General features: G+C 41.9%; 1 protein-coding gene across 1 annotated transcript in view; it reads right to left on the bottom strand.

The window, feature by feature from the left end:
- Window positions 1–2145: 2145 nt before the first annotated feature.
- The window catches only part of LOC306981220 (uncharacterized protein), a 76346-nt gene continuing 62510 nt past the window's right edge, over window positions 2146–15981 (bottom strand). Inside the window, exons 12-13 of the mRNA XM_079580782.1 lie at window positions 2716–2801; window positions 2146–2329 (exon numbers count right to left, since the gene is read on the bottom strand). Of these exons, the coding sequence (XP_079436908.1) occupies window positions 2240–2329; window positions 2716–2801 (176 nt within the window). The 3' untranslated portion in view covers window positions 2146–2239. The remainder of the gene's footprint in view (window positions 2330–2715; window positions 2802–15981) is intronic.

The following is a 15981-nucleotide window of genomic DNA, read 5'->3' as shown; positions in this document are numbered from 1 at the left end:
AACTACTCAAGTACATTTACTCAAGTCACTTTGGGAACACAGTTTTATTCTAACAGTCATTTAATCAGAACTACTATTTTGAAGTAACAGTATTTATACTTTATGTTTGACTCTAAATCACAAAGTCACTAAAGCTTCATGTTAAATTTAACCTCTTAACCCCCACCTGAACGGAGCACATTTTCTCCAGTTTGTCATTACTCAAAACGGGAAACTTCTGGAAAAAGGCGACAAAAAATGAGACAAAAACAAGGAAAGCGCAACAACAAAAGCATAAAAACAGCGACAAAAAATGGACAAAAATACGAGAAAATAATGACAAAAAAGCAATGGAAAAGGGGGGCAAAAATATGACAAAAATGCAACTAAAAAGTCACAAAAAATGTATGAAAAAGTGGCAAAAATGTCACAAAAAATTGACCAAAAATTGATGAAGAAATGACAAAAATGTGACAAAAAAATGACACAAATTTGATAAAAATTTGACAAAAAAATTACAAAAATGTGTCAAAAAATTACAAAAAATTGATAAAAAATGGACAAAAAAATTACAAAAATGTGATTAAAAAATTACAAAAATGTGGGGAAAAAATTACAAAAATGTGACAAAAAAATTACAAAAATGTGACAAAAAAATTACAAAAATGTGATAAAAATTTGACCAAAAATTACAAAAAAGTACAAAAATATGATAAAAAATGGACGAAAAAAAAGACAAAAATGTGACAAAAAATGACAAAAATACAAGCGATGGAAAGCGGGGCAAAAATATGACAAAAAACGGGGAAAAAAAAGCTAAAAAAATGATAAAAAATGTGATGGTCGAAAAATGCCGAAAAGTTGTAAAAATGCGCTAAAAAAAATCACAACATGGCGGCAAAGCAAGGAAAAAGATCAGCTTTGTTGGTCTTAGCTTTCAAATGAGGTGTTTCTCTGACCTATAGCTCCAGTCAAGAAACTGGGGTGGGAGTTAAGAGGTTAAAAAGCTCCTGTTTCTTTCACCAATCATTGCTTTGTGAGATTAATAAAGGTTTATCTTATCTTAAATGAACTCGACAGTATTTTCACCAAGTACTCTCTCACTCTTACTTGAGTAGTTACTTTTACTTGAGTAAATACTTGGCTACTCCGACACCTCTGATGCAGAGACGGTGAACATCACTTAAAGGCGGGTCTTCTGCAAAACCCACTGTTCTGAGTTTCATTCCACGTTACAATGTTGTTCTTTAGTCAAAAGCAGCTGAGCCACTCGCGCATCTTTGAGTCATTTTTGTGTAATCTTTGAGTCTTCCCCAGTGGCTGCTCTGCGTATCCACCTCTATCTCTGGTTAAGCTTCATCCTCTCATCGCGGAGTGAAAACACCCACCGTAGCTTCACAACAACTCTTTTTTTTAAACTCATTTGTATGTAAAGTTTAGTCTCAGTATAGATTGGTTGTTGGCTAATGCTAACGGCTATAGGAAGGGGTCCTCCGCTTCGTGTCGGGGTCCGGTTCACCCGGTCGGTGCTTTTTTCCCCGATAATGACCAGCGTTCTAGACATTATCCTTTACTTAATATAAACGACTCACATGAAGTGATCGGATCATTACAAATATGTGACATCAGTAATTTCATAATCATAGTTTCTGTCCCGGCCTTGATTAGCTGACGCTAGCTTTAGCATGCTGTTCTTAGCTTTAGCATGCTGTTGTTAGCTTTAACAGGCTCCGCTAGCTTTTGCATGATTCCGCTAGCTTTAGCATGCTGTTGTTAGCTTTAGCATGCTGTTGCTAGCTTTAGCATGCTGTTGCGTCTCGGTCAGAAACACATTTGCGGAGCTTAAACTGACTCCGTGCTCGAGGAGGTGAAAGTTGTGTTTTTAAAGCGGCGAGAGCCAAAACAGGGATCGGTTCAGTATCGGATATTTGTAGCCGATACCTGACATCGTACTTTATCCAGTATCGGCTCCGATATCCGATATCTGATCAGTGCATCCCTAACAACAACCAGACCTGACAATAATACTGTACAAAACAGAAATAAAATACACTATTTTAAAAACATTATTATTAAAAACATGAATCATAAAAGTTTAAAGACACAAAGATATGACGTCATTATTAATGAGAAAATACAGAAACTTCTTTATCATTTGAATAAACATCTAAATGAACTGTGTTTTCTGATCACTATAGTTACGGCTCATTATCTTCATCCATCTTATAAACTCCAGTTCTTTCTTTGGCAGTGAAGGTTTTTAAAGAACCATCATCTGGACCTCGTTGTTTTCAGCTGAAAACGTCACACGGTGAGTTCGTCTGATCGGATTCTTCTGACGCCGACATCTCTAAACACACCAGAGGTTAGACCTGGTTTAGACCTGGTTTAGTCCTGGTTTAGTCCTGGTTCAGTCTTGGTTCAGTCTTGGTTCAGTTCTGGTTCAGTCCTGGTTCAGTCCTGGTTCAGTCCTGGTTTAGACCTGGTTTAGTCCTGGTTTAGTCCTGGTTCAGTCTTGGTTCAGTCTTGGTTCAGTCCTGGTTCAGTCCTGGTTCAGTCCTGGTTTAGACCTGGTTTAGTCCTGGTTTAGTCCTGGTTTAGACCTGGTTCAGTCCTGGTTTAGTCTTGGTTCAGTCTTGGTTCAGTCTTGGTTCAGTTCTGGTTCAGTCCTGGTTCAGTCCTGGTTCAGTCCTGGTTCAGTCCCGGTTCAGTCCTGGTTTAGTCCTGGTCTAGTACCTTGTAGTAGATCGTCATGGCGATGGCCCACAGTGCCAGGATGACGACATAGACGGTGCCTCTGATCAGTTTATGTGAGAGTCGAGCTGCAAACACAGGAGACACTTTAGACTCTAATATATATATATAATCATATACATGTGTTTTATAATCTTAAAAAACTGACACTGATTTTATTTAAAAAAAGAAAATATATATTTTTTAAATAAATGGAACGGAGACTCATCTTTCCATTACAGCTGTTTTGTCCGTTTTGGGTTTTGATTTCAGAATTGGAATGTTCATGGTCTCGCTCCGTTATGTCTGACTGAGTTGTCGAGCGTACATCGCCCCGGCAGAGTCTCCGGTCCCATCAAAGGGTTCTGGACGTCCCGGGACAAACAGGGGGCGATGGTTCCTTTGTGGAACAGCTGCTCCTCAGTCTGTTCTCAGGGTCCCTTTATAAGCAAGGATTAAACAACTCGGAGCCGCGTTAGTCGGTTCTAACGCCCGACACAGTGTTGTTCCTCCTGCATTATAACGTCTAACGCGGCTCCTCGTTGTTTAATCCGCTTATACCAGGGTCCCACAAACCTAACATTTATAATAAATGTGTTTTTCATTGACTAAAGTCACTAAATCTGCCAGACTACGGGACTATTTTGTGTGGGTTATTAGCCGGTCACTGAAGGCTGGTCTCAGAGCGAGTCATTCTCCGCAGCTATTACGAGGATCTCAGTCAGGCTCAACGACACAACATCAGCACAGAATCACAACACAACAGGACTAACCCGGAAACACTTTTTACGTGAAAAAATGACAAAAAAATGACAAAAAAATGGCATAAAAAGACGAAAATGACAAAAAAATGACAAAAAATAACAAAAAACGACAAAAAATGACCAAAAAAACGACAAAAAATGACAAAAAAATGACAAAAATAACAAAAAATAACAAAAAAACGACAAAAAATGACAAAAAAATACAAAAAACGACAAAACAAAAAACGACAAAAAAATGACCAAAAAATACAAAAAAAACAACAGAAAACGACAAAAAACGACAGAAAATGACAAAAAACGACAAAAAAATGACAAAAAAATACAAAAAAAACGACAAAAAACGACAAACGACAAAAAAAACGACAAAAAATGACAAAAAAATACAAAAAAAGGACAAAAAACGACAAAAAATAACAAAAAACGACAAAAAAAAACGACAAAAAATGACCAAAAAAAAAAGACAAAACAACAACAAAAAAATACAAAAAAAAATGACTAAAAAATACAAAAAATTAAATTAAAAAAAATGTAATATGCGCAGCTTTTACGAGTCATTCTCCGCAGCTATTACGAGGATCTCAGTCAGGCTCAACGACACAACATCAGCACAGAATCACAACACAACAGGACTAACCCGGAAACACTTTTCCCTGGAAGTAAACACCGATATGCGGCACTCGTGGGCAGGAGTTATTTACCTTTTACGCTGTTTAACCTGAAGCTAAAGCTAGCTAGCTCAACCAGCTCAACTGTTTATGGAAACAGCTGCGGTGGAGTCGCTCACACCTGGGCCCCCCCAACTCAAACTTTTATGTTTGACTTTACTAATCCAGACAAAGATGCTTCAATGCAGGATCATTTTATGTACGCCTGAAAATGATGAATAGCCTTAACCGTTTTCAATAGAAATGTAAAGCTCATATGTTATTAACAGTAGCTAACCTAGCTGCTCACTCTCCTCTACAAACATTTAGCAAACACTAAATCCATCTCATACGTTCCTGTCAGTCACTAATTACGCCTTTATCTGACTCAGGTGTGTCAGGCGTTGCTATGGCGACGCCACAGCGGAGCGACATCCCAGTGATTTAACTACCGGACTACGTGTGCGGTTATACCAAAATAATGCACCAGCCAATCAGAGTCCAGTATTCACCCAGACCGTGGTGTAAATCCAGATTAAAGACTCATCTTTTTAATCTTGCTTTTAATACGTAGAACACACTGAGTCGTGTCCAGGTTTAATCGTTTTGTTTGGTCCTGGTCTTGTTGTAAAGCTACAGAAATAAACTTTGATTGACTGAAGTGTCTGGAAGCCGCTTGAGGTGAAAAAAAAAATCAGTCAGGCGACTATCCAGACAAGCTGAATCACAAATAATATCAATTATAATTACAGTAATGATTATAACATGTACAATAGGGACGAATGGTTGGTGATGGTCAGATGTGTCAGTCGACCCCAGTGGAAACTGAAGCTCCACACGCAGCTCACCAAGAACTCTGACCTGTGAAGCTTTGGGCGACTTGTACAGTTATTTTGTTTTTGAGGAGATTTTTGGTGTTTTACAGAGAGATCATGGACCAGCCCCTGATGGCGCCCCCTGCAGGTGGGGGGTCCACAGAAGGACGGCCTCACGATTTAAACCGGGCCTGTTGGTCTCTCATAAGGGGCTTCTGACCCGCTGTCAGTGTGACCCGTCACCAACAACAGAGCTCCAGGATGAGTCGGGCTCAAACCCTCCACCACGTCAAGGCCTCATTTGAAAGCTAAGACCTACAGAACTGATCATGACTTTTTGTGTTGTTGCGTCGTTGCCACATTTTGTCACATTTTTTAAGCATTATTGTTTTTTCCAATTGAAATGAAATGTGTGTAATTTTAGAAACAAACGGCTCCATAATCAAAGTATGAAAACATAAAACTGGGATTTCTCTGAACCCAAACTGTACCTCCAGGAGTGACGTAGAGAGTTTTGCTCTTAAAGCATTTCTTAATGAGGACAGTGCCACAGTAAACACAGGTGTAGTTCCCGATGTGGGCGGGGCTAAAGTTCTGGATCAGGAAGTGGGCGGAGTGATTGACAGATGGCAGGGTGTAGTTTCCAGTTGGAGACAGAAGGTGGAACTGTCCTGGTTCAAAGGGTTTGTCTAAAGAGCAGGAGACACTGAAGTTTGTCCCCAACATCAGGAGGACCCTCTGCACCCGGGACGTCCCCTCAGAGGAGACGGACGCCCCCTCAGAGGAGACGGACGCCCCCTTGGAGGAGACGGACACTCGGACAACAGGAAACATCTCTGTGGAGAGAGAGAACAGGGGTCACGTCCTCCTGTGGTGTGAAGGAGACAGAGGAGGATAAAAGGTCTACTGTTAAAGGAACATCGTTTTTACAAACTGAGAAATGTTCTGACTTTAGCTTAGACGAGTTGATGAGAACCTGCCCCTGAGGAGCAGGTCGTCTAAGCTCAGATAAGAACATGTCTCAGTGTAAAAACGGTGGCCTGTTCCTTTAATCTGCATAATATTTCCCCATTAATTCTCTATTCAAATTCAAATACATCACATCTAAAAATCACACAAAGGTCAGAGAAACATCGTAGTTTTCAGAAGAATCAATAAGTGAAGTAATAATTGTTAGTTACCGTCAGGTCCATAAATATTGGAACATTGACTGATTTCTTATGTTTTTGCCTCGATAAACCACCACAATGGATTTGAAATAAAACAACACTTGCAGCATTTTTTTTCAGCGTTTTGAGGCTATTTATATCCAAATCAGCCACAATGATGAATCAAACTTTTAATTTCTTATATTTAGTTGCAAATCCTTTGCTGTCAATGACAGCCTGAAGTCTATAGGCACAGACGTCACCAGACACTGGGTTTCATCCCTGGTGATGTTCTGCCAGGCTCTACTGTAAATGTCTTCAGTTCCTGCTTGTTCTTGGGACATTGTTCCTTCAGTTTGGTCTTCAGCAGTGAAATGCAGTTCAGTTGGATTCATGTCAGGAGATTGACTTGGCCATTGAATAACATTTCACTTCTTTGCCTTAAAAAGCTCTTTGGTGGCTTTGGCAGTAGCTTTGGGTCCATCTGCAGTGTGAAGCGGCGTCCAAGCATTTGGCTGAATATGAGCTCATAATATTGCCCGAAACACGTCAGAATTCATCCTGCTGCGTTTGTCAACAGTCACATCATCGATAAATACAAGGGAACCAGTTCCATTGGCCCAAACAAGCCCAGGCCATGATGCTGCACCACCATGTTTCACTGATGAGGAGGGATGTTTGAACCATGGGCAGATCCTATATTTCTCCTTATTTTTCTCTTCCATCACTCCGGGAGAAGTTGATCTTTGTCTCATCTGTCCGAGAATGTAGTTTCAGAACTTTAAAGACTTTTTACATGTTTTTGCCTCCTGTTTCTGAGGCTCACCAGTGGTTTCCACCTTGTGGTTAATGGTCTGTATTCTCTCTGGTGAATCTTCTCTTGATGTTTGACTTTGACTCACACTCACCACCTCCTGGACAGTGTTTTTGATCTGACCTGTTGTTGTGAAGGTTTTCACCAGGGAAAGAATTCTTTGGTCGTCCACCACATTTGTCGTCCGTGGTCTTCCAGGTGTTTGGTGTTCTTCAGCTCACCGGTGTGTTCTTTCTTTTTAATAATGTTCCAAACTGTTGTTTTAGCCACGGCTAATATGTTTGCATCTCTCTAATGGGTTTGTTTTGATTTTTCAGCCTCATAATGGCTTATTTCACTGACAGTGAGAACTCTTTGGATCTCATATGGAAAATAATCAACATCATCCAAAATGCAAATATCACACTTGAAATGAACTCTGGACGTCTCGTCTGTTCCTCATAAATGGGATAATGAGGGAAGAGCAAACACTTGGCCAATGTTAATTTCATCAAATATTTAGTCTTCATTTTAAAACTTGGACTAAAACTAAATGAAATGTTTTTCATGAGACTAAAACTATGACTAAAATGTCCAGTTATTTGTAGTCGATTTAAATAAGACTGAATAAAAATGAAAAGGAGAGACTAAAATCCGTCTGAAAGAGCCTCAGATCATGTAAATTCTCTGTTAAAGGAGCAGCTCTGAGCTTTGTTCATGTGGAGCAGCTCCATGAAGCAGAGGAACAACATTAAATATGATTATTATGAATATTATTAATGCAAAGTCGACTAAATTTATTCCCAATTATCTAGTCGACGAAAACTAGACTAAAATTGAAGATATTTTTTTGATTAAATCTTGACTAAAACTTAATTACATTTTGGTCAAAAGACTAACGGTGCGTTCATGTGGACTGGGGAACTCGTGTTCCCGAGATGTGACGTCCTTGTCCCGCGTTGGTTTGTGTTCATGTGGTTTTTATTTGGGAAAGTGAGGATTTTGATGTCATCAAATAAAAACGGTCTTTTATCACTGATTAGCGCTTAGCTTAGCTTATCATTTAACTGTGTTAGCGTCTCAAAAGCTAAACATCAGTTTGTTAGTTTAAAAAAATATCACATACTACGAAGCCTTCAACTTGGCTTCTGTCGATTGGAGATAAAAGTCGGCAACACTAAGAAGCGGGACGTATTTCAGTGGATTTAATAAGAAAAGGAGACGAGATGGAGGAGGCGGAGGAGACAGCGGCGAGAGGCGAGCGGAGAAAGGCTAGCCGCCGTTAGCGGCGAGGTGAAGCTGAACAGCTCGTCTCCAAACTCAGTCAGTGCCGCTAAACTCTGTTCGTGGTTGAAATGTAGCTTGAAAAGGTGTTTGTCGTGGACTTTTGGTGATATAAAGTTGTGCTGTTTCGTGTGGGGCTGTGGCCATGAAATGAGTTGTTTGTGCCGCTGTTTTGACAGAGAAATGAGAAGATGGAGGCGCGGCGGTGTTTTTCTCTTTACTTCCTTTAGACGATAAAAGAACAAATCAGCTGATTTCCGCGTCAGGTGCTGAAGTCGGGAAGCTCGTTTTGACCCGAGTTCCCGAGGACCACATGAACGCACCATCAGACTAAAACTACATTAAAATATGTTGTCAAAATGAACACTGCACCGGGCCATGGAACAGCTGAGCAGCCACTTGTGCCTTGAAAAGTGGGAGGCTCACATAAAAACGCTTCTCATTCCTACACCGTTAATCCAGTTTGGATGTAAAAACTCTCAAATGAAAGCTGAAAGTCTGCAGTTTATGTTCATCTGTTTCATTTGAAATTGATTGTGGTGGTTTATAGAGACAAAAACATACGATTTGAGTCGATGTCCCAATATTTATAGACCCGACTGTACGAAGAGTAAATGTCTTGAGTGTCTGTAAACACGTTCTCGCTCTAGACACGACTGATACAACAGTGACATGTTTAACTCACTGTTGGTGTTACTGACCTGAACAGACCAGACTCAGACGTCCTTCGGTCTCGTTCATGTGTGAGTCCAGGTCCAGGCAGTTTGTGAGGCCAGACCTCTGCTTCACACACTCAGGCTGAAGCCTCCAGAACGGCCCAGAGTAAACCCTCTGATACTCCACTTCAAGAGCAGATCCACAGCCCATCTGCTCACACATTACTGAGCCAAAGTCCAAGTCCGGGTCCTCACTGGTCATCACTTTTCTCCACTCGTCATTGTGTCTCAGCTCCATGGAACCAGCACAGCTGAATGCATTTAGCCTCAGCACTTCATCTGGATCAAACATGGACAGTTTACAAACAGAAAGTGTAAAACATAAAGGTTGATGAGTTTCTCTGCAGTGGAGGCGGGGCCTCAGACAAACAGAGAGTTACCTGAGCAGGTGAGGTTAGCAGCCGCTGAGCAGCGAGTCTCTGAGCTCTCACACTCCTTCAGTGAAGTCTCTGCTCCGTCACAGTGGAAGGACCTGCCCACAGCTGGACCCTCAGTGAACAGCGCCCCCTGGTGGAGCTCAGACACAGCGCCACAGTCCAGCTCCGCACAGACCACTGCAGCTTCAGTCAGACCAAAGTCCCTCCCACACAAATTGCTCCAAGACCCGTCCATCAGCAGCTCCACAGAACCAGAGCAGCGTCCGGGACCCGCACTGAGGCGCACCCCGTCTGAAAACACTAAACACTTCAGTCACAGAAACACTAAACACTTCAGTCACAGAAACACTAAACACTTCAGTCACAGAAACACTAAACACTTCAGTCACAGAAAACATTAGACACTCCTCGGCATCCTCACAAATATTGATCAGGTTCAACATTTGTAGATTTTCTTTTTGTAGATTCCTTTAAAAAACAGTGTTTGTTCCATGGTTCGTTCTGGTCTCTGCTCCATCTGAAACTGTGACTTTATCATATTCCAGAAAGGTTCCTTCATTCATCACATTTAACTCTGATGTGAACCTTTGCGTTGAGTCCTGTTGGAGAACTGTCTTTGACTTATTAAAGCTGCGCTAAGTGATCCTGTTTTGCTGGTCTGGCACTGATGCATTACCAATAAGCTCCTCTAGATGTGCCACCATGTGCATCACACTCAGTTTGCGAGTGTGATGCAAACTGAGTGTGATGCAAACTGAAGAAGACCAGCGCTGCACCTCCCATCTCCCTCACCTGTTTATTACAATAGATCCATGCCCTCACCTCACAGCGCACCCCTCACCCCCACATGCCCCCCCCACCCCCAGCACCATGTAAACACAAGACGCAGACGCACAGATACAGACACAGATACACAGGAGGGAAAGAGAGAGAGGGTGAGGCAAGTTTGTCCTGAGACTTTCGTGAGATCTGAAGAAAACAGGTGAGAAGGATATTGTTAGCCTTAACCGTGTTTGTATCATGGTTTTCTTCACCGTGTTTCTAGTTAGCTCCAGGCTAGTTAGGAAAGTTAGCTAGCTAGCAAAGCAGTGCTACAACTTGTCCTGAGCCCTTTCCTCACAAATATGAGCGACTCAAGTGACAAAGTTCATTCATATCATTAGATTCTTCATCTCTGTAATCGCTCCACGCTGCTGTGGTGTTGTTTTGCCTTCGGCTGCGTCCAAAACCATGAAATTATAGCCTCTAACACGAGCAACTAATCCTTAACCTTTCATGGGGTCGACTGTTAGATCTCTATGCAGTTAGTGAACGAGAGCTTCAGCAGCATTTTCCCATCCGACCGTCCTTACCCGGGGGAAGGGAAGTGACATCACCAACAGCTTCTTCTTCTTTAAGGTTATTGGTGGACTGCAGGCCAAACAAAAGCACACGTCGCCCCCTACTGTACAGTGTCCAATAGTGATGTCACGGTTAGCGGTGTACTGGTAAACCCCGGTAAAAATGTTGACGGTAATAATTACCGTCTTGTTTTTGAAAAAATATTTTACCGCGGTGGATTACGGCGCCCGCGGTGTCGGTAAAGTGAGCCTCATGAGCCGCCGTCTCATCTGCTGAAGCTGCCGCAGGCGCCTCTGTACCTACAACCAAAACAAAACTGTCTCAGAGCTGGAATCATGTCCGAGACGACAGCGCAGGATCAGAGACCGAGCCTGAAGTCTGGACATGTTTGTGTATTTTAAGAAGCTGAAGGACAGTTGATAGAGACAGTTTTCCTGTTTGCGTAACCTGCAGGAAGAAGTGTCTCTAAAGCAGCAAGACTTCGAACCTGTGACTCTCCTGCGTGACCGTCTCCCACAGCTCTATAGCAGTAAGCTAACGTTAGCGTGACCGTCTCCCACAGCTCTATAGCAGTAAGCTAACGTTAGCGTGACCGTCTCCCACAGCTCTATAGCAGTAAGCTAACGTTAGCAGGACCGTCTCCCACAGCTCTATAGCAGTAAGCTAACGTTAGCATGACCGTCTCCCACAGCTCTATAGCAGTAAGCTAACGTTAGCGTGACCGTCTCCCACAGCTCTATAGCAGTAAGCTAACGTTAGTGTGACCGTCTCCCACAGCTCTATAGCAGGAAGCTAGCGTTAGCGTGACCGTCTCCCACAGCTCTATAGCAGTAAGCTAACGTTAGCGTGAGCGTCTCCCACAGCTCTATAGCAGTAAGCTAACGTTAGCGTGACCATCTCCCACAGCTCTATAGCAGTAAGCTAACGTTAGCGTGACCGTCTCCCTCTATAGCAGTAAGCTAACGTTAGCGTGACCGTCTCCCACAGCTCTATAGCAGTAAGCTAACGTTAGCGTGACCATCTCCCACAGCTCTATAGCAGTAAGCTAACGTTAGCGTGACCGTCTCCCTCTATAGCAGTAAGCTAACGTTAGCGTGACCGTCTCCCTCTATAGCAGTAAGCTAACGTTAGCGTGACCGTCTCCCACAGCTCTATAGCAGTAAGCTAACGTTAGTGTGACCGTCTCCCACAGCTCTATAGCAGGAAGCTAGCGTTAGCGTGACCGTCTCCCACAGCTCTATAGCAGTAAGCTAACGTTAGCGTGAGCGTCTCCCACAGCTCTATAGCAGTAAGCTAACGTTAGTGTGACCGTCTCCCACAGCTCTATAGCAGTAAGCTAGCGTTAGCGTGAGCGTCTCCCACAGCTCTATAGCAGTAAGCTAACGTTAGCGTGACCGTCTCCCACAGCTCTATAGCAGTAAGCTAACGTTAGCGTGACCGTCTCCCACAGCTCTATAGCAGTAAGCTAACGTTAGCAGGACCGTCTCCCACAGCTCTATAGCAGTAAGCTAACGTTAGCATGACCGTCTCCCACAGCTCTATAGCAGTAAGCTAACGTTAGCATGACCGTCTCCCACAGCTCTATAGCAGTAAGCTAACGTTAGTGTGACCGTCTCCCACAGCTCTATAGCAGGAAGCTAGCGTTAGCATGACCGTCTCAGCTCTATAGCAGTAAGCTAGCGTTAGCATGACCGTCTCCCACAGCTCTATAGCAGTAAGCTAACGTTAGCGTGACCATCTCCCACAGCTCTATAGCAGTAAGCTAACGTTAGCGTGACCGTCTCCCTCTATAGCAGGAAGCTAACGTTAGCGCTTTAGCTGAAATGCTGATGTGGGACTTTGGGTTGAGGGAGAATGTAACGAGTCGTCCCATAGTGCGGCTGCAGCGCCACCGCCAGCATAAGCCGTGTCCGGATACCTCCGCACAACGGCACAATGCGTTACGGGGCTCCCGGTGGCAGATTGCAATAGATTCACTCTTGCCGCAGTTTTATACATTTAATAATGCTCAATAATATTGTTCTTCGTTTCTGCCGCTATAAATAGTCCATGTAAAACCCTCGAAACATCAACAACACATCGTTATAGTTCCTTTACGTTGATGTGAAGTTCCACTTTTGATAAGCCTTTGTCTGTATTTTTAAAATATAATAAACAACGTTTTTGAAACTATTTCAGTTTGTGCAGGACCATCAATGCTTTCTGAACATATTAACACACATTAAATGAAATACCGCGGTAAGACCGAAAACCGTGATAATTTTGGTCACAATAACCGTGAGGTCAAATTTTCATACCGTGACAGTCCTAGTGTCCAACAACAACATAGTGTCCAAATAAAGACATTTAATCCAAATGATCCTTCACATTTCCCTTTAGTGTTATTTTATCTCCACAGCTGTTTCATAAAGTTACAGCAGCAAATGATCCATGTGGCTTAAGTTTCTAATAAATGAAAAAAAAAGCACAAACTGTCTTCATTGAATCCGTTTCCTGAGTTTCCTCTTTAACACTGACATGTGACTGAGCTGTGGGGTCGACAACATGGATTTATCACTTTTATAAAGTTTGTGCAGAATCTTTTTTTTCATTATTTTTATTATTAAATGTGCTCCTGTCAGTCAACAGTGGTGCATGAATCACTCGAGGGTGGGGCGAGGGGGTGGGGGCGCAGTGGCTTATGGGACATAGCTCCTAATCACTGGTTAGTTAGCACCAGAGGTCGCTATCAGAGCCGGTGCTGGCCCTTCTGGGGCCCTAAGCTAAAATCCACATGGGGCCCTACAGTACGTATCTCATGATTATTCCACGAAGAGCGAACCCGTTTACGGTCAGAAACGGTTCCACTGCAGGAGTGCAGGGCAGAAGGGGAACATCATGACCTCAATTCAGGCCCCGCCCCCTCTGTGTGAGAACCACTAACCACTAAGCCACTGTCAGACTGGGATGTAGGACTACAGCGTGTCTATTTCCCAACTTTATAAAATGGTAAATGTCACATTCTGTCACCTCTGGTCCCTGACCCACAGTTTGGGAACCTCTGATTTAAAACTGACTGAAACCTGCCCTGGTTATTTCTGTCTGACCTCTGAGAATTAGCCTGTGAGTTTAGCCCAACCCCCATGAGCTGCCACCTTAACGTGGTGGGGTTGTTTGAGTACCCGAATGATCCGAGGAGCTATGTTGTCCGGGGCTTTATGCCCCTGGTAGGGTCTCCCATGGCAAACAGGTCCGAGGTGACGGGTCAGACGAAGAGCAGCTTTTTTTATTTATTTATTTATTTGAGCATACATTTTGCTCAAAAGGAGTAGGCTGAAGCAAAAGCTTATGAGCGCCTACCCCCAACTCAAAATGATGAACTTTTCATTTCTCATAGTATAATCAGTGTAAACAAAACAACAACAAGGAACAATAGCAAAGAAACAAAACAAAAAATGAAGAACTCGTTTCTTTTCAGAACAGCTTTTTGACTCACAACCACTGTATGAGCTATTCACATAATAACAGAAGCAAACACTATTACACTATTACTATTTCCTGCAAGATCGCTACAAGCAAGTAACAAAGCGACCGTTCATATATTTCTTTCAGTTTCCAATGCCAAATATCAGCCACGTTCACTAGTTTTCATGACATAAGGGCACATTAATGCACGTATTATAGTCCGTGTTCTTGTTGCTCCAGTTGTCATTACCAGGCTCAACACAATTTTAATCTATGTGCATTTTTAATGTATTATTATTATTTATATATATTTTATTATGTACAGTGTATGATGTGACCCCTACATCGAGTGGTGCGTTTAAAAGCCGGGTGTAGAGCGGGCCAGTTGAAGAGGGCAGTAGCTCCCCATCAACAAACCTGCCCCCAGCCGCCCTAACAGCTGATTTTGTAGATGTTGTTCGTCTGCTGTAAAGTGCATTAACCAATGAGGTTTATGAGCCTGTTGGAGGGGCTCATTCTTAATTATGTTTTAAGCAATAGAAATGACATCCGTTACAAGCAATTCCAAACACTCTGCCATTAATTAATCAATGTAAATTGGTTGTATTGCTCCCTCTAATGGCAACTAATTTCTTCTTTTCTGTATTTTTCAAAAGTCTTTAGTTTGTATTTATATTTGAACAGGTTGATGTTTGGACATTGTTTCATTTCCATATCCAAATTATTCCACAATTGCACCCCTTTAATTGTAGGGCTGAAGCTTTTCAAAGTTGAGCTATGTTTCTGAATCCTAAAGTTTAAATCTTCACGTAATTCATAAAAACCAGTGCGTTCTTGGAACCTTCTTTGTATTTGGCCTGGTAACAGTTTGTACCTTGCTCTGTATAGCATCTGTACAGTTTGGAACTCAACAATGTCATAAAACTTCATGATCCTTGATTTTAAGAATAATGGATTTGTGTGGTCCAGAAACCCAACTTTATGAATTACTCTGACAGCTCTTTTTTGCAACAATACTATTGGTTTAACTGTGTTTTTGTAAGTACTACCCCAAACCACAGCGCAATAGTATAAATAGGGCAAAATCAGAGAACAGTATAAGGTATGTAGCGCTTTGATATTTAAAATGTGCTTCGCTTTTGCTATTACTGCAATGCTTCTTGAAAGTTTAGTAGTTATATATTTAATGTGCGATTTCCAAGTAATTCTGTCGTCTATAATAACGCCAAGGAATTTGATTTCATGCACCTGCTCTATAACAACACCCTCTATCTGAATTGCCTCCTGAGCATTAGAATCACAGTTGCCGAATATCATCAATTTGCTTTTACTCAAATTCAAGGATAATTTGTTTTGTTTGAACCACTTATTGACACTCTTGAGTTCCAAGTTAACAATCTGACACAGTTGTTGCAAATCGTCTCCTGCTGTGAACATATTTGTATCGTCTGCAAACAAAATGAATTTAAGTACCTGCGATGTTTTACTAATATCGTTAATGTACATATTAAACAATTTTGGACCCAGAATGGAACCTTGAGGTAAACCACACACAATTTCTAGACAACTTGACTGATGGTCTCCTATTTTCACACATTGTTTTCTATTTTTTAAATAACTGGTGACCCACTGTAGAGCTACCCCCCTAATCCCATAACGTTCTAGTTTATCAATTAATATATCGTAGTTTATTGTGTCAAATGCTTTACTCAGGTCAATAAATAACCCTACTGCATATTTCTTGTTGTCTACAGCATTTGTTATTTCTTCAATTACATCAAAGAGTGCGTGCGAAGTTGAATGATTATTCCTAAAACCAAACTGATTATCAGAGAGTAAGTTATGTCTTTCAATAAAGCTATCAAGTCTAGAGTTAAAAACCTTCTCTAAGATTTTTGAAAATTGCGGTAAAAGGGAAACAGGCCTGTAGTTTGTAAAGAGAT

This window comes from Gobius niger (genome assembly GCF_951799975.1).
Source record: "Gobius niger genome assembly, chromosome: 22".
Lineage (NCBI taxonomy): Eukaryota > Metazoa > Chordata > Actinopteri > Gobiiformes > Gobiidae > Gobius > Gobius niger.
Note: the sequence above shows the minus strand (reverse complement) of the source record. Positions and strands in the feature narration are given on the sequence as shown.